Genomic DNA, 25,563 nt, shown 5'->3' with positions numbered 1-25,563 from the left:
TGGCCGCCGCATCACCTGCCGCGGCCCGCTGGGAGGTCGGAGGTATTGAGGGGTCGTGGCCAGGGTCTCGCCGGGGCTTCTGGAGCCCCGTGGCGGCGTGCAGCCATTGCGGCGGCCGGGGCGGTGTCGGCCCGCAGGTGGCCGGGCCTCGTCCCGGTCTTCTCCCCCGAAGCCGCTGCTCCAGCCCCGGCGGAGCTGCGGTCCTGCGGCTCGCTCTGCTGCCCGCCGCCCACCCACTGACCCGGCGTGAACCCCGAGGCCTCTGCAGTCTGCGGGCTGGGCTGTGGGGATCCCGGCTTCACGATCCTTAGCCTGGGAGGGGAGCGGTGGCCTGGGTCCAAGGTCAGAGAGGGATTCTGGTTGGACCCGAGGATCTGGGCGCAGGCCAGGCTCTGGAGTAGAAATTGGGTTTGTTGAGGGCCATCGCGAAGTTTGTATAGATAGATGGGAGCAGAAGGGAGTTGAGTCCTCGATTTTGATCCCTGTTCATAAGATTATTTTACAACGCGGGTTGTTTTCCTCGGGCAGAATGGGAGAGAGAGCTACTCCAAAAACTGGAGAACACTCCCTCTCCCACACCCTCAAGCTTCCCCTCCCCCATGCCCCCAATTTTTTTTTTTTAATTGAAAACCCACCTCATACAGTAAGGCTTCTCTAGTGGCTCAGATGCTAAAGAATGCCTGCAGTGCAGGAGACCCAGGTTCGATACTCGGGTTGGGAAGATCCCCTGGAGAAGGGAATGGCTGCCCACTCCAGTATTCTTGCCTGGAGAATCCCATGGACAGAGGAGCCTGGCAGGCTGCAGGCCCATGGGGTCGCAGAGTCGGACACGACTGAGTGAGTAACACACGCACAGTATTTTCCAGGAGACGGGGCGGGGGAGGAGGAAGGAGTAAGCTTTGAGGTTTGAAAAGTACTGTGAACCTTGTTTTCCGGTAGCCTTTGGATGGCTGAAAAGGGATTCTTTCTGCAGGAAGTAATTGCAGCACAGAGTATTTAGATAGTATTATCAAATGCCGTTTCAGTAAATAGCCTTTGCAGGAACCAACAAAAGAATGCTACTTAGTAGAACAGTAGGATGTGGGTGTACTTTGTTTTTTTCCCACCTCAACATTTTTTTAAAAGCTGGGTAAAGCACGAGTTCAGTTTAAAATATTTTGAATGCCGTGAATTATGCTATATTCAGCGACTTCTGATCAGGTCTTTAATACGCCCGGCACCAGCGGCAGTGGAACTGTGTTTAATTTGAAAAACTTAAAAAAACCCCATGGATAGAGGAGCCTGGCGGGCCACGTCCATGGCGTTGCAAAGAGTTGGACACGACTTAGAGACTAATACGCTAAAAAATCTCACCGTGGAATTAAATATGAGAGTAGGATGAAAAGTGCTTAATTTGGAAGCTGCAAATTGAGGCCTAGAGCTTGTGCGGAAGTGAGAAAGCTGTAACACAGACACTTCCCCTTTTTAGGCAGAATGCAGTATATGCCCCTAGGTCAGATGTGTGACTTTGGAAGTACCCGGCTTAGAAGAAAACTTGTCCTTCTTTATGCACATCTGTTCATCTTACTATTTCTTGGGTAAAGAAAATTCGTTGATTAGTATTATGATTTTGTAATGGAAAAGTAATTGTTTTAACATCAGCTTCAAGCAAGATTTTGTGTTAGCCCTTTAAATCAATACATTATGCTTCCAGAACTGGGGAAAGGCCCTAATTAATGAATGTCATTAACCCCTTTTGCTGGGTGGCCCTTTTTAGCTTGGTCATTCATTACAGCACAAAGCTGACTGTAATTATTCTAATAATGAAGGAGACTGGCATTGCACAATGGATTTTTAATAGTTAAAATGTTTATCAGGAGATTTGTTACCTGATTTATATTACACTTTGTGAGTAAGTTGAATAACCTCAACTGAAAGTGATCAGAAGTTGAGACGGTAGTTAGAAACTAACTCCAGTGAGATTTTAACCATACATAATTTGCTTAAGGACTCTTTTTCCCCCCCCCCCCCACCCCCCCATCCCCCCTCTGCAAGCCTAGACTTTAATGTTTTTCTGTGCATCCTTTTTTCTTGGCACAGTAAAAGTTCTTTGGCTCGCTCTCTGCCTAAGTTCTATCAACTACTGTGGTTACTTCTGACGAATAACATTCTGTTGACCTGACCACCCTGTCTTCTTTTTTGCGAGAGCTACATTTTATGCTTAGTTGCATTATAGTACACCTGAAGAAGTCAAGATTTATGTCATCTGCTCTCTTCAGCTTACTTTAAAGATTTATGGCTGTGTATGTGAAATTCACAAGAGATAAAGCTCAGTATATAAATTAAAATGGGGTTTAAGATGTTACTTTTAAAATTTTTATTTTATCAGCCACACCTCATAGTTCGCAGGATCTTCATTGCCTGGCTTTGAAAAGGTAGAATCCTAACTCCTGGACTGCCAAGGAATTCTCTTAAGTGTTACTTTAATATAGTGGTCTTAAGCTTTTTGGTCAGGATCTGTTTACATTCTTCTTTTTTTTTCCCTTTACATTCTTAAAATTATATAGGACTCCAAATAGCTTTTATGTCTGTTATATCTATTGGCAGTTACTATATATTAATTTAAATATATATAATATATAATAAATAGCTAATAAATAATTACAGGTTAATATAAATAACTTTTTAGATATTCTCCCGTACATGTTGTATATGAGAACCCTAAGCATAGTCTCTTTTTTTTCAAACTTTAAACTTTTTATTTTGTTTTGGGGTATAGCCAATTAACAGTGTTGTGGTAGTTTCAGGTGAACAGCTAAGGGACTCAGCCGTAAATATACAAGTATCATCTTTCCCAAACTCCCTCCCATAAATAACTTTTTAAATGCAAAACTACTATTTCCCCCCTGCCCCCCAAAAAAAGATTAGGGAAAGAATAGCAACTGTTTTACATTTTTGTAAATCTCCTTATTGTTTGACCTAATAGAAGACAGCTGGATTCTCCTATCAGCTTCTGGATTCAGTCTTTATGTTCTGTTTGAAGCGTACATCCAGCTGCACAGGAATGTGTTGAGAGGAGTAATTGAATAACATTTTGAATTAATTGTGATACTCTTCTTTGACTTTACAACAAAACTCAACAAGTGGTAGTTTCTTAACAGTTAGTTGTGGTGTGGAGTCTGAAACTATACCTATATCCTTCTCATATGGTGTTGCATTAATTTCATTGGTCTGTTTGCAGTTTGAATTGATCTTTTACTGGTATATGATTTTAATCTCATGAGCCTTTGAAAGGGTCTCTGGAATCTGCAGGATCCCTGTACCACACTTTGAGAACTACTGCTTTAAGGTAAATAATTTAATAGTTTAGAATTAATGTAATTACTGAAGCTGAAAGGGATAATGGTAATCTGGAAAGAGTTGACAAGTAGTTAAGTGAAATGAGGCATAATTAAGACAAACATTTTCTTTTTCATGCTTTCTTTTCATAAAAAATGTTACATCAGTATATTATTACAGCTAATTATTATAACTAATACTTAATAACTGCTTACGGTTCTAGGAACTGTTCTAAGAACTTGATATTAGGAAATGAAATGTTCCTGTTGTCATTGTTGCTGTCATATTCATTTTTGGGGCTTTATTTTCTTGATGTGGGTAGATGGTAGTATAATAAATTGTGGAGAATGGCGATAGTGGACTGACTTGACTGACAGCTGAATTTAAGGTGCCTTTAAGACATCAGGATGTATATGTCCAGTTTGTTGTTGGAAATCTGAGTAGCACTAGGGATGGAAATTGTGTTGGGCTATTCGTTTGTATGTTAGTGGTCTACAGGTAGTAATCGAAAGTATGAGTATAAATGAAATGAGTTAATGTGTCTTTTGTGGTAAGAAACCAAACCTTGGGGAATACTAATTTGTAAGAGACTGGTGGAGGAAGAGAATTTAAAAAATTAAATTGTCTGTCTTGAGTTTTAACTACTGATGTTGAGAATAACGTTGTTTTACTGAATGTCTATTATAAATCTAGTGTAATAAAGAGATTTTTGTCTTTGAATGTTTGGAAAAATTTATTAGGGACAGTACCTTGTATTACTGTATGTTCCTGTTGCATTCTCTGTTAATGGTTTATTGTTGCTTCGGTTGTAACATTTTATATGTTTTTGGCTAGTGGTAATTCATTTAATTTTATGTTCCTTAACATGTTTTTTTAATTTCTAAGTATTTATTGGGCACTTTAGAACATGAGAAACACTTGGATTACCCTAAATAGGGGATAATGAATGGATTGGCAGGATACACAGAGAAATAAGGAAGAGAAGACTGTATTTGTAGAGCCAGATCTTGTGGAAGGAGTAAACAGGAATCACCAACACTAGGCTTTACAGAAATCAGAAGTTAGTTCAGGACTCAGAAGGTTGCTGAGAAAAGGTGCAGCTCTGGCATTTGGCTAACTTACAAGGTAAGCCAAATGTTCATCCAGGGGTGATTTTTGCCTTCCAGGAAACATTCAGTATTGTCTGAGAATATGAATATATTTGATTGTAACAACTGAGGGCAAAGTGCCACTGGTATCTAGTAGGTATAGACCAGGGATGCTAACTGTTAAAACATCCTCCATGCCCACACCTCCATACTCCCTGTCAAAGATTTTTATTTGCTCCAAAATATTAGTAGTGGCAAGATTGGAAACCTTGCATCATATTGGCTGCTTTGGTGTCAGGAATCAGCTGGAGAGCGTAGGGACAGGAGGTTCAGAATATTAACTACTTATGAACTCCCTGAAGGCCCCCACCTTTGTTTTTTAAAGCAGGTACCTGCGGACATGGTGAATTTTCAGAAGAGGTTATGAATTTGACAAGCCACCAGTCTCAAACATAGAGTTTCCATATTGCCCAGCAGTTATATTCTTGGGTATATATCCAAGAAACTTGAAGACATATGTTCACATGATAACTCATTCAGGATTATTCATAGCATTGCTCATGATAGCCAAAAGGTAGAAACATCCCATCAAACAATTTATCTACTAATGGATAGGTAAATAAACTGTGATATATTTATACAGTGAAATAGTATCTGCCAGTAAAGAACAAGATATTACAGATACATGCTGCAAACCTACTGAATGGAGAAGGAAGTGGCAACCCACTCCAGTGTTCTTGCCTGGGAAATCTCATGGACAGAGGAGCCTGATGGGCTACAGTCCGTGGGGTCATGAAAGAGTCGGATGCGGCTTAGCAACTAAACAACTCTACTTGAGCCCTGAAAGCGTTAACGTTAAGTGAGAGAAAGTGAAGTCACTCAGTCGTGTCCGATTCTTTGCGACCCATGGACTGTAGCCACCAAGCTCCTCCGTCCATGGGATTCTCCAGGCAAGAGTACTGGAGTGGGTTGCCATTTCCTTCTCCAGGGGATCTTCCTGCCCCAGGGATCGAACCCAGGTCTCCCACATTGCAGGCAGACGCTTTAACCTCTGCGCCACCAGGGAGGCAAAAGAAGCCATCCACAAAAGGCCACGTGTGTTGATGATTTCATTTGTATAAAACAGCCAGAATAGTGAAATCCGTGTCCATGGAGAGTGGATTTGTAACTCTCAGGGACTGGAATGGGGTTGGGGATAGGGAATGCCTGCAGATGGGCTTGGGTGGTGAAAAGATTTTGGACTTAGTGACAATTAGTATACAACTCTGAACATATTAAAATCCACTAAATTGTATAATTAGGTGAATTTTATAGTCCATCTCAAATTATATCTCAGTTAAAAAAATTTTTTTTTTATTCCTGATCACACTGCTTGTGGGATCTTAGTTCCCTGACCAGGGATTGAACCTGGGCCCTTGGCAGTGAGAGCTTGGAGTCTTAACCACTGGACTGGCAGAGAATTCCCAATTGTAAAATGATTTTTACAATATCACTTTAAACTTAAAATATTTTGGGTGATGTAATCTAAATGCTTTAATGATTAAAATTTGAATATATTTTATTATAACGCACAATGCAGAAATTGGGAGTACTCTTAAATTCTCAGGTACTTTCTAACATGTGTCTTGTAAATTATCTTTCTATATAAGTGTTGTGGATTTTCTGAAGTGATCATTTTATGTTAAGTTTGATTATTGTTTTTTGGCCCCAATATTGATTTTATTAGAATTCTATTAAGAAGCTAGCTTTGGCTTGTGGAGGGATCTTGTCAGTTTGTTAACAGGTGAGAGAATGCATTTTTACAAGATTTTATTTAATAGAAAGGGATGTTATTAAGGTATATAATGCTAGGTTAATAATGATTTAACATATAGGGCAAACTAAAGTGAACTAATCCTTAGCATAACTGAACGGGTGAGTGACGAATACTGTAGATTGGTGTATCAGTTAACTTCTTTGTTCTGTTAGGACACAACTGCGAGATGTTAAAATATTTAGAAATTGGGAGGAAAAGGTGTAAAGTAATTCATAATTTTTAAAATTAAAGTTGTTGGTGCTTAAGTAATAAAGGACTTTAAATGAGTTTTTTCAAGTAATTGTACCTCAGAGGTTTGTGTCTGTGTGTGTGCGCGTGCACAGTTGCTCAGTCATGTCCGACTCTTTGCCGCCCTATGGACTGTAGCCTGCCAGGCTCCTCTGTCCATGGTATTTTTCAGGCAAGAATACTGGAGTGGGTTGCCATTTCCTACTCCAGGGAATCCTGACCCAAGGATCAAACCTGTGTCTCTCTGCATTTCTTGCATTGGCGGGCAGGTTCTTTAGCACTGTGCCACCTGGGAAGGTAAACCTCTGAGGCTTAATCTTGGGAAAATCTGGGGCTTCCCAGAAAATTTAACTATAATATGTATTAGTCAGTTATTGTTGTATGAGAAACTGCCCTACAACTCAGTGGTTTAAAACTGTGTAAGCAATTGTTGTTGATTATACATCTGTAAGCTGCTGTGGGTTAGGTGATTTATGTTAAAGTGACTTGAGTTATGCTTTGCTGTGGGTGTGGGTGGGCTTGCTGCCTCATTAGGGGTTTGGCTCCGGTTTACTGTTTATGTTTCTTCTGGGGCCTAAGCTGAAGAGGCAGCATCTACCTGCTGAAACTCCTCTTCTGGTAATGGCAGAGGTAGCAAGAGGGCAAGGCCAATTGCACAAAGACATTTTAGATCTCTCTGTATCTTTTCTGCTAACATCCCATTGGCCAAGTCATCAGACGGCAAAGCTGTAGGGATAGGGAAGTATGCTCTGTGCACCATGAGGCCAAAGTAAGACATATGGTCAAGCTGAGCCTCTGATGGGAAGGAAAATAATATACTCCTTCCATGAAGGTGGGGTTTGGGGTAGAAGATAGTGATTATTTTCAGAGAAAAACCAAATTTATTATACGGTATAAGAAAATGGGATGTAACCATATTGAACTGCAAGATTTTTGTGTATCAAGTGAAAAATTGTCACTAAGCCATTGTTAGTCTAGCTTAGTCCAGGTTGTTCTCATAGTTAATAGACAGTTAATAGATGATACTGTTTTTGTATTCTCATGTTTTTTAATAGATTGTTTTACTTTATCCGTATGGAATTCTTTTTTTTTTTTAAGATTAACAGCCAAACACATGGAAATTATTAGAAGCATCATCTATCAACTTGAAGAAAAAAATTATATGTAATTTTCATTTCAATAAGGTAAGTAGCTTATATTGTTATAAGAGATAATTGGTCAGAGATAATTGGTCAGTATGCCAAATACACATAAATATATTCAGAGAAATGTAACTTTTTTTGGACAAGATTGTATGTTCACATAATAAAATGGAATATATAGTGAAAAGTAAGCATTTTTTTCCCACACTTCTTGCACTTGGTCCCATAGTTCTCTTTCTCGGAAGTCTTCACTGTTACTAGTTTCTTGGGCATCCTTCCAACCTGTTGTGTTCACAGGCAAGCATACGTTTCTATACCTTTCCTTCCTCCCACTGTCTTCCTTTTTTCTTTTTATGACAAGGGGAAGTCCGCCCTGTTATGCACCTTGCTTTATTTGGTTTAACAGTGTTTCTCAGTTGTAGGACCATATGAGTTACTTATAGTTCTATTTTATGGGCAGATTTATTAAAGCATAAGTAGTGAAGTGACGTCACTCAGTCGTGCCCGACTATTTGTGACCCCCTGGACTGTAGCCTACCAGGCTTCTCCATCCATCGGATTTTCCAGGCAAGGGTACATTAAAGCATAATGTATGTATAAAAAATGGCAGCCTTTTAAAGTGTACAGTTTGGTGGATTTTGACAGATTTGCACATTCTTGGAACTACCATCACAATCACGATAGAGATCATTTCCATTACCTCCAAAAGTCTCTCTCTCCCTCTACTTCTACCCCAGGCAGTGATTCATCTATTTTCTGTTACTATAGATAAGTTTTCCTTTTCTAGAATTTCATAAAAGTAAAATACTTTATGTACTCTTCGTGTCTAGCCCTTTTCATTCAGCACCATGATTGTGAAGTTCATTCACGTGGTTCCAAGTACTTTGTTCCTTTTGATTGCTGAGTGTTCTGTTGTACTGAAACACCATATTTTTGTTTCCCCATTCACCGGGGCAATAATTGAGGTGGCTGTGTGGGGATCTCTCCCCTTTTGTGAGTCCCATTTTCTCCCCATCTTGTGGTACTGCCCATTTCTGCTTCTTGAGAGATCCTCTAGTTTAAGTAGAGTTGCTGCTCACTTGGCTTTCCTCAATTTCCAGTTTAGGATCAGGTTTCTTTGAGTTTGGAGGTTATTTGTCCTTCTTTGTAGCTTCTGTACTTTTAATTTTTATCATCTACACTTTTGTTCTTTATCCTTTGGGTTTATGGTTTTGTCTTGCTTCATTTTAATCTGTTGCTTTTTTTTTAAGTATTACATGAGAGTAGACATAAATGTTGTGTATTTAAATCTGCCTTTTTACTGTGTGTCACTATTTTTCTATCAATATAATTATTTATGTGCTCTATTTTTCCTCAAAGTAGGACTTGCTTTACTAGCTTAACCACTGTATGTTTGTATTACGATTTTTTTTTAATTACAAAGTTTTTCTAAAATGTAAAATTGAAATAGAAAAGCTTACTTCATTGGATGCACGTGCCATAGTTTACTTCAGATTCGAAATACTATACTTAAGTGTTACGTGTAAATGGAGCTCTGAAAACTAATGTTGCTGCTGCTGCTACTAAGTCACTTCAGTCATGTCCGACTCTGTGCAACCCCATAGACAGCAGCCCATCAGGCTCCCCCGTCCCTGGGATTCTCCAGGCAAGAACACTGGAGTGGGTTGCCATTTCTTTCTCCAATGCATGAAAGTGAAAAGTGAAAGTGAAGTTGCTCAGTCGTGTCCAACTCTTAGCGACCCCATGGACTACAGACAAAATTATGGAGTATAGATTAATATATTGATTAATAGATGAGATGTAAATAACTACATCTTTGTACTTTATAAACATTTCTCAATATTTTACTTTTAGGTGCTGTATAATGTGTTAAAAGGAAATTATAAGGAATGAGTTTGTCAAATTCTTATGAGTTATGGTGGCTGAAAGATCAAATGTTTCTTGTGGGAAAGGAGATGTAAGTAACCTCAAGGAGTAGATTGATTTTCAGCTATTCTCTGTTTATTTAAGACAGGTTTTCGATTTATAAGTCTATACTTAGGATACTTTTTTTCTGTTAGCCTTAAGTATGCTGCCCCTTCAGCTTGGCCCCAGAAGAGACACAAACAGTAAAATGGAGCCAAACCCCTAATGAGGCACCAAGCCTACCCACACCCACAGCAAAGCCTAACCCACAGCAGCTTACAGCTGTGTAATCAACAACAATTGCTTATACAGTTTTAAAGTGTATTCTAAGTATACACACTCAGTAATTGAAAGAGAGAGTAACATTTTTTGTAAGTTGTGGTTATTTCTTTGTAGTGTTAGCATTGCCAAATGCTTGGATTGTACAAAATTTAATGTTTGTTTTTTTATTTTTCCAGAAATGGCAGCACAAAAGGAAATCTATATTAATAGAGTATTTTATTAAACGGACGTGGTTAAATAAGAACTTTAAATCCAGAGACTCAGCAAACAAGGAAAGAAACGTGTTAGCTGTAAGACATGTTTCTAATGAATCAAAGTCCAATAACTGTAGACTTCAGAAGAAAAAGATTTTCAAAAACTTTGTCAAAACAGACAGGTCAGTGATAAATAACTTCTCCAGTCATAGGGCTAGGCCTGAAAACGAATTTAATTGAAACATTAACAAAACAGATGAAACTTGAATTAAAATTTTTGTCATAAAAAGTTCTGAAAATATCAGCTTAGATTTAAATTTTCCTCAAATATCTATTGCCTTGTCCAAAGTAAAGCAAATATCATTCAGCCTTCATGCCATAAGGGTGACAGAAATCTTAGCATACTAGTCTTTTGTTGAAAATGTGTATCAGTATCAGTTGATTTTTTTAGACCTGCTCAGTAATAATACTAGACATTCAGCATTTATTATTTACTAGGACACAAAAATTTCGAAAATACTCAGAAAAGGAGGACCTTACTCAGGAATGATGTCCATTCAGGAGAAATCAAAAGAAAATTCCTCCAGTGTTATTAAAAAGAATGAAGATAAGAATTTAGAAACACAGGTTCAAGGTTCTCAAAAGAATCTAGCCAAAAAATCAGATCCAAAGGAAGCTATAAAATCACTGGTTAAATCTTCCAATGAAAGTAAAGTAAATCAGCCTGAATTAGGAACATGCATGAGCACAAGGTCAGCATCCACTGATAAAAGAGCCAGTAAACCTACTAATAAAAATATGGTGACTGTAAAGGGACATTCACAACAGGAATCTACAAAACAGAAGAAAATATCTCAGAAAAAATCAGTGCACGAAACCCCTAAATCAAATGAACAGCTGAACCGGAGATCACAAAGACTACAACAGCTAACAGAGGTTTCAACAAGGTCTCTGCGTAGTAGAGAAATTCAGGGTCAGGCTCAAGCAGTTAAACAGAGTTTGCCACCAACAAAAAAAGAGCACTGTAGCAATACTCAGAGTAAATCTAATAAAGCTAAAACAAATCAGAAACATGTGAAAAGAAAAGTATTGGAAATAAAGCCTGATTCTAAAGAGGAAGAAAATTCTGTAACTAATGAAGCGATCAATTCCCCCAAAGGAAAAAAGCGCAAAGTGGAGCATCAGACGGCTTATACTTCTAGTTCTCAGTGCATAAAAGGATCTGAAAAGTGTCTGCAGAATACCAGAAAAGAAGAAACAAAATCTTCTTCTGAGATAAAAAGATCCAAAGTGGCTGCCTCAGTGGTCTCTAAAAAGAACGAGATGAAGAAGTCGGTTCACACACAAGTGAATACTAGTGCAAAATCCCAAAAAAGTCCACAGCCATCAGTGCCTGAACAAACGGTAGACAACGGGCTGGAGCAAGCAGGAACAAGCAAACGCGGGAGCATTCTCCAGCTCTGTGAAGAAATTGCTGGTGAAATTGAGTCAGATACTGTAGAGGTAAAAAAGGAATCTTCACAAATGGAAAATGTAAAGGAGGAGAAGCCTACAGAAATAAAGTTGGAAGAAGCAGAGACTGAAAGACAAATACTTCATCAGAAGGAAACGAATCAGGACGTCCAATGTAATCGTTTCTTCCCCAGTAGAAAAACAAAGCCTGTGAAATGTATACTAAATGGAATAAACAACTCAACTAAAAAGAACTCCAACTGGACTAAAATTAAACTCTCAAAATTTAACTCTGTGCAGCAAAATAAATTAGACTCTCAATTTTCCCCTAAATTGGGCTTATTACGAACCAGTTTTTCACTACCTGCGTTAGAAACGCATCAGCAAGTGACTCAAAGTACATTTTTAGGGTCAAAACCATATGGTGATAAAAATAAAGCTTGCCAGCAGGAAGAAATGAAGGAAGTTAATTCTGAAGATGTTAAACCTAATGATATTGCAGTTGAAATGAATAAGATCCCCCAAAAGGCTCCTGAAAATTGTCATTTGGGTAATCAGATAAAACCACCTCCTGACCAGCCATTGGATAAGGAGAAGAAAGATGCTTTTGAATCAAGACCGGATAAGGTAATCTATTTTCATTATGTATCTGGAGGTGTCTGAGTATTTTCTGATGAGAATTAAGTGTTTATAATGTACTTTAGCTTAAGAATTAAGTTGTAAAAGATGGAAGAGTTATTTGGTAAGGAATTAGTGAGAGTTTCATTAACCCAGTCTTGTAGTGAGTGATAGAACTTACTGACTCCTTTAGATGGCTCATATTTACATGAATGCTTGTCATTGTTTCCTTATTTTCACCCTTCATTTTTATTTTATGTGAAGCACAAACCTGTCATTCTAGCTTTTCATTTTCATTTAACACACTGGTTTGTTTCCTTTTTCTATTAATTATAACCAAAGAAACTGTTTCATAGTGAGTGACTAAAATGTGGAACTTGAAATTGGGCTCAGTTCTGATCAAGTTGTTAAAATAACTTCATCTGGCACAAGTCAACTTTTCACCACCTGATAAAACTTGAATATTTCTAGCAGAAATGCCTTTTGCTTTGACTTGTGCAGCCATTTTGAACAGTTGGCAAATAAATGCCTGAAGGAAGTAAATAATTCAGTCTTCAGGCTAAGAATAAAATTGTAGTGGGCAAAAATTTTGTAAATGGGAAAGTAAATTGAAAAACAGAATCTAAATAGCTGGAAGAAACTTGAATACCTAAGAAGTAGTTTTGGAACTTTATAAAAGCAGCTGAACCATTTCTTTCCAAATTAAGATGTAGTTAAAATATCATTATATAAAATCAGTAGGCAGAACTTTAGCACTCTATAACACTGATTTTTAAAACTCCACCAATTTTGTTTCAGTTATTTGATTTTATAATGAGAAAGCTGAGAGCAGTAGAAGAATGTGGGTTAGGCCATGTGTTTTGTGGCACAAAGAGATTTGAATTCAGATGTCCTGATTTTCAGTCCTTAATTCTTTCTACAGTGACATACTCTGGATATAAGGAGATAATTTGAGAAAGAAAAGTCACTTGAAAGTTTTACAAGTGATTTAAAGTTCTCTTTCAAGGCATTTAGGTCTAGAAGCAAATTTGAGTGAGTAAGGAGTCAGGGTTTGTGTCAGAAGCCCCCAAAATAGATCGTTGTTTATTCTCATTGATATATGGGTATTTTAATAGTTGTAAAAAAATATACCACACTTTATTTATGGTTTCCTCTGTGAAAGCCCTTTTACGTTGTTTCCAACTTTTTCACTGATACCAACAATGTGATTACTATCATAAAGAGTGGTTAGGAGATGTGGTGTTGAACATATCGTTTCAAGACATATTGAATGCCTGCTGCATTCGAGACACCGTGCTAATAAGGCTATAGACGATGGTCTGTGTCCCCCCTTTAATGAACTTACATTATACTAGTCACTTAGAGATTTTTCTTCTTCCCATAAGTACTAAGATGTTTAGTGAAGCCATCATAATAGCTTTTGTTTAATGAACACTGCTTCTTTATTAAGCAAAGGAGAGCTTCATATAATTGTCACCACATTCTACAGCGTGAGTTCTATTACTGTCCACGTATTACAGGTGAGGAGAGTGAGGCTTAGAGATGTAAGTGAAGCTTAGAGATCTGTGTAACATGTAAGTGATGGAGCCAGGCTTTCAACCGAGATTGACTGGCTTCAGAATCTAGCTGGATTTATACTTGGGGAAGTAGAAGAGTGTAAAAAAGCAAACCTTACACCATTTGAAAACTTTTTCTGTGGCTGTCTGCAATTTTTCTTCTTATTATTACATGGTGTCAGTCTCAAAAATACTGAAAAATGATGGTTAGTAAGGCTAAGCATCTGTCTGATTGGCCTTCTGAATTCTTTGGGCTGAATTTAAAGTATTTGGATTTTACAAATTTTATTTTATTTTTTAATTTTTATTTATTTTTTTAAATTTTACTTTACAATACTATATTGGTTTTGCCATACATTGACATGAATCCGCCATGGGTGTACATGAATTCCCAATCCTGAACCCGCCTCCCGGATTTTATGAATTTTAAAGCTCAATTATTTTATGATTTTTTTTAAAAACTAGTAATTCTAGCTTCCTAATGGAGATTGATTACTAACGTCATTATTTTTATTTTTTAATTATTCTACCTTTTAATGACAAAAATGTTCATATTTCAAAAATGTAATGTTCAAGAATAATGTTATGTGTTCTTTGTAACAGTTACAATACAGATAGATATAGACACACACACAAAAATTATCTGTTCACCACGACATTTCCATTCCTCTGAGATAGCTAATGTTTGAGTTTGCACTATTTTCCTTTGTTAGTTTTTGAGTATCTACTTTGACAGAGTTCTGATTTAGGAGCGCTTAGAGATACAAGGATAAATATAATAAGTTTTGCTCCTAAGAGTATTAGGAGATTAAAAAATATATACTTGAAACTATATACTTAAGTATATATATATATATATACAAAAATATACTTACATATATACATATGCATATGTACTTAAGAGTATATAGGAGATTAATAAAAAAAATAATTCAAAATAGAAAGTGATAAGGGCATGGAAGATGGATGAGGTAATTGGGAAATTTGGGGAAAAGGAATGGAAAACTTAGAGGAGATTTGATGGACGGGGTTAATATTTAATGAGTTTATACAGGGGTAAGCTGTTGTAGATTAGCATTGTTCAGTAGAGATAAAGTGTGAGCCACATAAATTGTTTAAAAATTTCTGCTAGCCACATTTAAAAAAATTGGTAAAGTTAATATATTTTACTTGTCATGTAAAAATAATGGTTCAATGTGTCATGAGTTTTAGCGGGGATGACCCAGAGAGATGTTGTGGGGAGGGGGGTGGGAGGGGGGTTCATGTTTGGGAACGCATGTACACCTTGGTGGATTCATGTCAATTTATGCCAAAACCAACACAGAATTGTAAAGTAAAAATTAAAAATAAATAAATAAATAAATAAATAAATAATTGAGGTGTTTTACTTTTTTTTTTTGTCTAATACCTCAGAATCTGGTAGGTGATTTATATCTGCAGTAAATCGCAGGTCAGTCATATCACATTTTAAGTGCCCAATAGTGAGCTGTGGCAGTGGCTCTTGTAATGGACAGTGGGACTTAGGTAGATGAAACCCAGAAAAAGCATAGAGCCGGCAGATATGGAGTGTATCTGTGGGAGAGGTAAAGTTTTCAGTCTGTCATGAAGGGGAATAATAAGAGTTGATACTGAGAGGAAGGGTAGCTTGTAGGGAGATCATAAAGAGACTCATATCTTGTGTGAATTACTCCATATATGATCTTAAATTTTCTTAGTATAGTGCTAAAATTCACTGAAAATATTGTAGTAAGATCCAAAGGTTGATACAAAAGTGAATATTAACATTTTGGATTATATGTGCTTAGAATTGCAGCCTGTGTTTGGAATCTAAGCTTGAAAACAATCCAGTGGAAAATGCCACTACTGTCTCAACTGTGCTCAGTCAAGCAAAAATTGATACAGGAGAGAATAAATGTCCAGGTAATACTTTGAAAGTATTGTTTAGATTTCACAGTAGTCAGAGATTTTTTTTGTCAGCATAACAGAAGACTATATCCACTATCAAATAAACCTGTTAAATCCTTTTAACCATTGCTTATGTTTTTCAAATGTGTGATAACTGTTCTTTGAAGGGGGAGAACTGCGCCTGTTGATTGGGTTGTGTACAGTACTTAAGGTGATTCTTTGACTCCCTACCAAAACTACTTTGCTTTTAAATCTTTTATTTTGTTTGTGAACTTACTTTCTGGAGAAGTGTTATTTAATGAATTGCTTAAATTAATGATGGCAGTTTATTTCTCAAGTATAAATGACTAGTTTACCAGGTTCTTATCTTTAAACCTTAATTACTCAGTTTTCCATCTTAGTAATTGTATCTTTGAATTAAATCACTTCTTATAGTCTGTTCACTTTTACCATAAAACACTATTTTTGTAACCTAATGAATATCTTGAGGGTAATTCCCTGGCAGTCTAGTGGTTAGGACTCAGCGCCTTTTCTGCAGGGGCGTGAGTTCTGACCCTGGTTGGGGAATTAAGATCCCACAAGCTGAATGGCGTGGCCAAAAAAATTGGGCAATATAGTCTTTGAACTCTTGAATAGGAATTTGTTCACCTACATCAGATGAAGCACCAGGAGATACAGAAGAGAAATTGCTAAATATTGATTGCATCGCATGTGTCATTTAACCTTCTCACTTAGGAGTGCTTAGTTGCTAAGGTGTGTTTGACTCTTGTGACCCCATGGACTGTAACCCACCAGGCTCCTTGTCCATGAAATTTCCCTGACCCACCAGGGACGCCCTTAGTGGGGGAAGGGGAAGTATAATATGAATACCAGAAATGCATTTATTCATTAGAAAATTAATTGTTATTGCATTATTTGATTAGTAATGTGATTAAAGGACTTCCCTGGTGGCTCAGTGGTAAAGAATCTCATCTGCCTGCAGTGCAGGAGATGTGGATTCGATCCCTGGGTTAGGAAGATCCCCTGGAGAAGGAAACAGCAACTCACTCCAGTAGTCTTGCCTGGGAAATCCTGTGACAAAGGGGCCTGGCGGGCAACAATCCATGGAGACGAAAGAGTCAGACACTACTTTGCACTTAAACCACCACCAGTGTGATTAAAACTCCAGAGACTACAGGTTTTTTTAAGCTAATGTTTTCCTTTATTTCCGTTTAGAGACTAAATAATTATGAAAGCATTATTATGAACAATTATGAAAGCATTTAAACAATTTCCTTTATTGTTCAGTGCTAGTAATTATTGCTGAAACTAGAGACACACTGTTAATCTACCATTAGATCTCTCTGTAGCTCTGTAGAGCTGTTTTGCCTCTTCTCTGCAGAGAAATTCCTAGAAAGGTGACTCTAATTTTATCAAATGGTATTTATTAAAAATAAAGCATTTAGTGCATTGAGGTTGTTTTTCTTCATGATAATTTTTAACTGTTAGGTGGAGGGCTAGTACAAAGCTTAGTACATAACCCATCTTTTTATTAAATCACAGGTTCAATTCCCAAACAGCACAGTATATTCTGTAATCAGGCATCTAAGACGAGTGATAACAGGTAAGGTATTAGATTAATATAAGTGTAAATATGAGAACTTCAGGATTTTATACTTGGAAGTTTTGAGTTTGGGGAATTTTTTCCCTTGAAAGGTTGCATTAGTAATCATCAGTGTTTCATACAGATGTGATAGAAATTCTGTTTTTAGTGTACTTTTTATTTCCTGTGTGTACACATAGTGTTTTGCAACTTTTAGTGTTTTCTCAGTGTGTTATGGAAGATAGAAAAGATATTTTCTACCTTCTTTCCTCATTCTTTTAAATTCTGTATTAGATTTCATTGTGCACATGTTCCATTGTTTATGAAACAGTTCTCTATTGAAATCTTGGTTGTTTCTAGTTTATTTCTTTTTTTTTTTTTTTTTTGTTCTAGTTTATTTCTGTCAGAAAAAAAGTGCTGCAATAAACACTTATCTTGGTCCACTTATGTGGCTCTATCTAGGATAAATTCATAGCTGTAGGATTTAACCTGCCTTGCCAAATTTCCTTGCAAAGTGGTTGAGGCTTACACTCCCCGCAACAATATATGAGAATGCTCCTTTTGCCCAAAAAGCCTCATGATATATATTAGCAACATGTAAAAGTGTTTCAGTAGATTGAAAGCTTTTTGTTTCTTTACTTTCAAAATAAATTAGTATGACATTTTTGCTTTACTGATTACTGAAAACAGTATTTAGGACAAACTGTAGTGACTCAAATTGCTGAAACTATGAAACTTAAAACTTATTCATACTATAGTAGGTACTACATTTTTTTGTCTTTATGTTGTAAATAAGATGTTTCTTTGGGTTTCCTTTTGGTTTTTAAAAGGTTATTTCCTCGCCCCCACACCCCTTGGAATTTTGTCACATTGATGTATAGAAAATCCTAAGTATTTTTCTACCAGTGATTTGAAATGATATGGATCTATAACATTTAATAGTTGGTTGGTTGGTTGGTTGTTTTTTTAAAGGGAGATACAACCAAATCATTCTTGGCCCAAGTGTAATTCCCATTTGGAGATAACAATTCCAAAAGACTTGAAACTAAAAGAAGCAGAGAAAGCTGATGAAAAACAGTTGATCATAGTAAGTATACAACTTGACCTTTTAGCTAAAATGTATTACACCATCTTATTTATGCACATTGTCAAGGAATAAGTTCATTTTTTTCCCCTACAGAGCCTTTTTGTCACTGTAATTCTTCATTATGGAAATAATTCTTGGTATTATGACAGCCACTCTCTCAGTGATTCCATCCTATAACAATAAAAATTCAAATTTCCTTACTTCTAGTTTTATTTACAACAGATTGATACTTTATTTCACATTATTTTCTTAAATGTGTCATTTGTTCCCTACTTTCTTTTAGTAGTTGGTTTAAATTTTAAAATAACATGGAACTTAATAAATACAGATGATTTTAAATATGTATATTTTAGTATATGGTGTAATTGTAAAACTACATTTTACAGGAAGATAAACCAGTAGTTAATTTGAAATAGAAAATAAGTACAATTTGGTGGCAAGGTAGAAAAGAGAGGGAGATAGTTTAACTGATGAAAAATCTAATTTGAATGAGTGAGCGTAAAATAAAAAATATGAAGAAACCCAAAATAATAAGAACATTTAATGTAGTTCCAGTTGACACAAGTAATCAGATTTTTTGGTACTGGATAATTGGTTCTAGCTTTAATATGGGGGGATACTTTTGTAAGAATTGTCTAGAAATCTTTTTGAGAAAGATTAGTGAGGGAAAAATTATTTCATCAAATTTAATACTTTTCTGTAGTCAAATCAGTATGGTAGTGAAACAGGATTAATTAGACAAGTAGAGTCTAAAGCTGCACCATCCAGTGTGGTAGCCACATGTGACTGTTGAGTACTTGAAATGTCACTCACCAGAACTGAGGTATGCTCCAAGTGTAAACACATATGCTGTGTTTCAAAGATGAGTACAAGAAAACATGTAAAGTATCCCACTAAGTTTTACAAACATTTCATGTATGTTGAAATTATAACATTCGGTATATGTCTTGTTAAATACATTATTTATTTTATTGGTTTGCTTCTGCACAGTTTAATGTGGCTATTAGTAAATTTAAAATTACCTTTGTGCATGATGTTTTTGTTGGATAGTGCTGGTCAAGAGTTGATAGTAATGATGATGTTGATGATCACGATAGCAGCTAATATTTTTCACTACATTGTTCCATTTCCTCCACTTATATTAACTAAGTTAAGCCTTAGAAAAAAAAAATGAGATAGGTACGACTATTATTTTCCATTTACCAGTGAGGAAACCGAGGTAGATACTTAGTCATTACTAAGAAAACTGCCTGCTTGAAGAGGTTGTTTGCACATCTGTGTTTGTTACTCACAACTAAAGCAATTAAAGAGTGGAAGCAACTAAAGAGCCCACCAGTGGGTGGATGGCTGAACAAAATGTGGTGTGTATGTAGACGGTGGAATGTTATTCAACCTGAAAAAGGAAGGGAATTCTGACACATACTACGATTGAACCTTGAGGACATTATCTAAGTGAAATGTCAGTCACAAAATGACAAATACTACATGATTCTACTTCTATGAAAGGTGCCTAAAAGAATCAAATTCATAGAGATAGAAAGCAGAATGATGGTTTCCAGGAGCTGGGGAGGAAGGAGGATTGGGGAACTGTTGAGTAGGTATAGAGTTTCAGGGAGTTTTGTTTTGTTTTGTTTTTTGACCACTCCTCACGGCATGTGGGGTCTTAGTTCACTGACCAGGGATCAAACCTGTGACCCTAGAGGTGGAGGTGTGCAGTCTTAACCAGTGGACCACCAGGGAAGTCTCTAGAGTCTCAGTTTTGCAAAATGAAAGTAATTCTGTGGATTGGTTGCACAACAGTGTGAGTGTACTTAATACTACTGAAATGTACACTTAAAAATGGTTAACATGGTAAATACAATGTTTTGTATCTTAACCATAATTCAAGCAATTTTTTTAAACTCCCTGAATTTTCAGGTAATATTTTGTCAATAGTTTCAGTCTTTCAGAATGAGCTTCCCTTTAGTTTTATATGCAATCTTTCATTTACCATTTGATTTCTTTTTGCTCTGTGGCCCTAGCTGTAAGGCACTAGGATATAGTTATCTTCTGTGTTTTGTTTTCAGTAATTAGTTGAAATTTCCCAGTTTCAGAGCAGCAAGAATAAAGGAATTATGCTTTTAAAATTAATATTAAAGTTAGGTCATATTGCTGTAATTTGTCCTCTTAAATGAGGATAAGTATAGAAAACCTTTTGTAACCAGTTACTATGCTACAGCACAAGTATGAATTACTGGAGTATAGGTGATTATAGTCAGTCTTTCATACTTACTTGATATAAAGAAAATAGAGAATGTTTAATTTTACCTTTGCTTAAGAGTTTCTGGTGACATCAAAATACTCTTTTTAATATAACTAGAACAAAACTATTAAAGAGAAAAGACTTAAGACATTAAAGTCTATGAAGCATTTCTTCTAAACTTCAATGGTAAAATTATCACAGATACAAAATGCATACTAGTTCTCATTTATAAGTATTTGACATTTGAGGCTTTAGAACTAAGAGTGTAGTGTTAAAGATACTTTCTCAATTCTTTTCAGTTGTTATTAAATGGTGTGGAGTGAATGATTACTAAAATGGAAAACAATTCTTAATAAAACTACAGATTTTGAAAGTTAGCATCTTCATTTTTGTCATCAACATAGAATGTTGTTTTAAACAGTTCTCACTCTATGTTCACATTATAACTTTAGAGACTGATATTGTCAAATTATTCTTTTGTGGGGGGGAAAAAAAACCCTTCTGTTTGTTTTTTATAAATAGGATGCAGGACAAAAAAGATTTGGAGCAGTTTCCTGTAATGTTTGTGGCATGCTTTACACTGCTTCAAATCCAGAAGATGAAACACAGCATCTGCTCTTCCACAATCAATTTATAAGTGCTGTAAAATACGTGGTAAGTGGAATTGATGACTTCTAAAATGCAGAATCAGATCATTAGAGGTGAATTGTCAGATTCAAGTCATGGAAAAAATTTTGTCTTTAGAAAATAGCACCATATACAAAGCCTTTGTAGTACATATACAGGCTTATTTTTTAAAACAAAGCCAAACATAAAACCCAGCAAATTCATTCTGGCTGGTGTATGTTGTGGGATTTTTAAATTTAACTTAATTTTTAAATTGTTATATTTTTAAAGTGTTATTGTACCTCTTCTAACAAGTGATGCTCTTCAACTTGAGTATTTTTTAAAATTTCCTTTGATTTTAATTGTTAACTATTGCTAAGTCTGTGTAGTATTCAGAATAGCTTGACACAACTTTTTTGGGGGGTTGATAGCGGTATATATTATACCGAATAGATTGTGTGGGGATTTCCTTTACCTTCTCTTTGCTAACATAAGAGTTTTTCTTATTAAAGAACAATTCTTGATGGCTAAAACCTCAGAATTTGTAGTATACTTTAAAAAAAAATCCCACAAAGTAAATATGTTTTAGTATATATATTTTAATGTATGTGCAGTTGAGGCATAATGGGTGTTATTTAATATTTGATTTTGGAAATAGCAAAATTTTAAATAATTTTGAACCATTTCAGATATCTTGTGAAAATAGTAATTTAATGTAATTGCTGTTTACCCGTATCTGAAATGGAATTTATTTTATACATGTTACCTTCAGTACTGTACACTCACATTAATAAGACCTCCAGGATATCTGAACTGAGATCACCAATTCATTTCACATAGGCACTAGATTTAAAAGATCTTTATTGGCTTCAGTTAAATTTGTATCCTTATCTTTGGTTGAAGAATTCATATTCGTGGTTTTATTTATTCAATTACTTCTTCCCAAGATAGGTGGGGTTTTCCTTTTTTGGTTCCCTGCTATGGTGATCCTTTATATTCCTTATTCCATCTGCTTTTCCCCCCACACACCCTCCTCCCACTTCACTAAATAAAATATAAGGTGTGTGGATATAGAATATAGCTAGATATTTATTTATAATTTGAAATTTGTCCTTTTCCAATTTGACTCTGTTAATATCCTTACAACTTGAAAAGAAAAATAGGCCTATCAGGTAGCTAAATTATGGAATACTTCTGGGGCAGAAATACTTATTTATTTTACATCCATCAATCTGGTAGAATTGTATTCTGCTCAAGTTACATTATTTGATTCTTGCAGCCAATTTCCAAAAATTATAAAGAAATTTGGTTTAAAAGACTTAGTTCTTTATTTTAAGGGAAGTTCTTAATTTCTGAGACCAGTTGTAAGGAAATCAACCAGGAGATAATGTACTCTGCTCTTCCATAACACCAAAGGAAATTAGTTTATGGAACAAGGTGGAGGCCTCACTTCTTAACAAATCCTGGCTCTTGCAAGTCCGTAAAGCAGCAGAGCAACTTAAGGAAGACTGATTCCTGCCCCAGATCCCCCTCTCCCCCTTCTTGATGGGACAGAGCTACAGGTTATTTTATTTACTTTGATATAAGCTCAAGAGAAGGAATTGAGTTTAGCAGTTGGCCATCCTTTGCTAACATCAAAGTTAACGTTCTTACCTTTTGTTGTTTTCAAACATAGATAAACATAGATTGTAAGGTAGAAACTCCTCCAGAACTTTGTAGCATTCTTTTCTAGTGTATGGAAAGGATAAAATAGTACACCCATATTAAAAATGTTCTGCTGTGACCACAGCTCTGGATTCTGGGTTGTCACTTATGTGAATCTTTTATTGGGCACCTAGTGTTGTGCTTTTGCATTAAGTACTCGTACGTGTTTGATGAAACATCTAAATTTTTTAAATGCCAGTTTATCTGTCGTGTCTGTTTCTTGGAGAGAAGCACTTAGAACTAAGAGGTCATTTTGTGCTGTGGCTTTTGTTTATATTTTTAATTTTAAATGGGCAGTGTTCACGGATGGGGAATAAAGTTCTGTACTGCTTAATATAGAATTAATTCTGTACTGCTTAAAATAGAATAAATTAGAATAAGTTTTACTTCTTTTATTTTAATCAAACACTGTCTATAACATAAGCAGTTTTTCTTGACAGTAGAAATTTTTTCTTATAATTATTTCATGATGATAATCTATGACAGGTAAAAATGTCTGAAGTCTTCTTTTCAAAAGATTAAAATAATATATGTTATATAGTCATAGTAGAAATTGATGCCACAGAACCTACTTTTAGTTGACTAAAATATTTTATCTCTTATGTATTTTCTTTGACTTGGGGTAGGGGAGAAAAATGACAGTGCTCTCTGTGTATTCCTTCATTGTACTCCATCTGCCTCATTGACCCCATTTGAGGAAATGTATTTTATGTGACTTACTGGAAACTATTTAGGAAGGAGCCTCTTAAAGCTTCCTAGGGATCCTGGATTCTGGTTTAGACCTAGCTTCCCTTCAGTTTCCCTTCAAGAAGTGTTTTCCTAAAGGTGTGAGGAGAAAACAGGAAAAACTCCCCCAAGAGCATTCAGCCTTATTGCCAAGCAAGGAACTATCCAGAATTCAGCTGTATTATAAACTTTCAGTAATGCAGAAGAGGAATAATATTTTGGGTTCTTTGCAGAAAAACTCCTGACTTAATCCTTCTCTACCTCTGTTTTTCCCTTAACCTCCTTTGAATTGATTATATGACTGAATGCATTGTGGAGGACCTTACATGCAGGATATTGGATATGCCCTTGGCCTGCAAATTTAGGAACAAAGCCTGAAAGAAATGAAAAGTTAACAATAAAAGATTTAAACAGCTATTAAAGCAATAAATCAATATTAACTGTTTAAATTATAGATTAATTTTTCAGTTTAGAAGTGATAATTACTTTGGTAGAGCAGTGATCAGAAGATGGGTGGTTTTTCCTGTCTGGGTAACCAGAGAAGCTTTGAAGAAAGGTTGGCCCAATCCCTAGTTGGCTGTATAGCTGCACTGTCCAGTTTGGTAACACCAGGCCTCCGAAAATGAGAAATGCAGGTCCTCGTTCACACCAGCTGGTGCTCTGGTGTCAGATGTTGCTAGATGCTACATGTCACTGTGGAGGGAGAATATTTGAATTGTCATAAGGAGTTCAGTTAGTGCTGCTACAAGTATATTTATCAAAACAAATAAGCTTTAGTGGAAGAGTAGGGATTCTAGCCTCTGTTTAGTTCAAATATTGCAGGGAATGAGAGAAGTACAGTGGAGGTGATCCTGCCGTCATAGCATAGCTACAAAATGAAGTCTTTAAAGCATCTTTAGAATTGTATCCAAGTTTTCTAAAGTAAAACTTAAATTCTTGTGTATATTCTTTTATTCCTGACTTATTCAGTGAGTGAAAAAAACCACTATGTCATGGGACTTTTGTTTTTCTCAATACCTTCTTTCAAACTATGAAAGATTAACTTAAACAGGTTGGCTTGCTTTTAGTGGTTAAGTCATTCAAACTGGGAAACCATGAATCTTGAAATACTCTAGTGATAATAAATATAGCTAACAGATTTGAAGGTTAGCTTCAGAAAGCATTGTGCTTAATTATGCTTTAATAGACCAGTTATATCATTCATGTCTTGTTAGCTGAACATAAGTGAAAGTCGCTCAGTCGTGTTTTCGACCCCATTGACTAGAGTCACTTGAAATCCTCCAGTCCAGAATACTGTAGTGGGTAGCCTTTCCCTTCTCCAGGGGATCTTCCCATCCCAGGGATCGAACCCATGTCTCCCACATTGCAGGCGGATTCTTTACCACAAATTAACATATATAAGATACTAGGTTTTAATTATTTTATTTTAATTTCAGCAGTTATATTATGTGTACAATTAAATTTAGTTCAGAAATAAATTGACCTCAGTCACTTTCAAACTAGTCTCAGATAATCATCTTCAGTGCTTGTGATATGTGATTTATAAGAACAATATTTACTTAGTTCCTGACTCACAGCCCCCAAAACCTTTGAAATTTCCTAAGAGATGGGATACAATGTGTTCTGTTATGTTAATGAGATGACCTTTGGAACTAGCCTAAGGATGGGAGCCAACTACTGAGGGTTGGAACTTTCAGTTCTCACACAGTGATCCTAGGAGGGAATAGGCACCGGAGATTGAATTCTGTTACCAGTGGCCAGTGATTTAATCAGTCCCACCTCTGGTGAAACCTTCAAAAAGCCAGGACAGGGTTCAGAGAGGTTTTGGGTTGGTGAACACATGGAGATTTGGAAAGGTAGTATGCCTGGAGAGAACATGGAAACACATCTTTAACAGTATTGTTAATACAAAATTATTTTTTGCACAGTAACCAAACATGAAGTTAAAATCTTCTGCTTGGGGGTAGTTAAGGTATATTAATACTTTTATTATACCATTTTATAAAAGTAGAAAAAAACAGGGAATACAAATAAGCCAAAAGGAAAAAAATTAAATCACATAAATAACCTTAGTTTATAATTTGGTGTAGAGTCTTACTGACTTTTAAAATA

General features: G+C 36.0%; 1 protein-coding gene across 4 annotated transcripts in view; it reads left to right on the top strand.

Moving 5' to 3' along the window:
* ESCO1 (establishment of sister chromatid cohesion N-acetyltransferase 1) overlaps positions 1–25,563 on the top strand; it is a 38,796-nt gene that overhangs the window by 2,143 nt on the left and 11,090 nt on the right. For 2 of the 4 annotated variants that reach the window (XR_005725219.1, XM_040264711.1), the window contains exons 2-8: positions 7,549–7,634; positions 9,447–9,549; positions 9,956–12,052; positions 15,405–15,519; positions 17,047–17,107; positions 18,059–18,173; positions 20,938–21,069. Coding sequence is in view for 2 of the 4 variants with exons in the window: in XM_040264711.1 (XP_040120645.1) it covers positions 10,520–12,052; positions 15,405–15,519; positions 17,047–17,107; positions 18,059–18,173; positions 20,938–21,069 (1,956 nt within the window). In the remaining 2 variants the exon portion in view is untranslated. Of the gene's footprint in view, positions 1–3,125; positions 3,329–7,548; positions 7,635–9,446; positions 9,550–9,955; positions 12,053–15,404; positions 15,520–17,046; positions 17,108–18,058; positions 18,174–20,937; positions 21,070–25,563 lie in introns of those variants that run through there. The other 2 variants (XR_005725220.1, XM_040264712.1) reach the window with 2 other exon arrangements.

Source organism: Oryx dammah, unplaced genomic scaffold (assembly GCF_014754425.2).
Source record: "Oryx dammah isolate SB20612 unplaced genomic scaffold, SCBI_Odam_1.1 HiC_scaffold_22, whole genome shotgun sequence".
In the NCBI taxonomy this organism is placed as follows: Eukaryota; Metazoa; Chordata; class Mammalia; order Artiodactyla; family Bovidae; genus Oryx; species Oryx dammah.
This window is presented reverse-complemented; position numbering and strand designations above follow the sequence as displayed.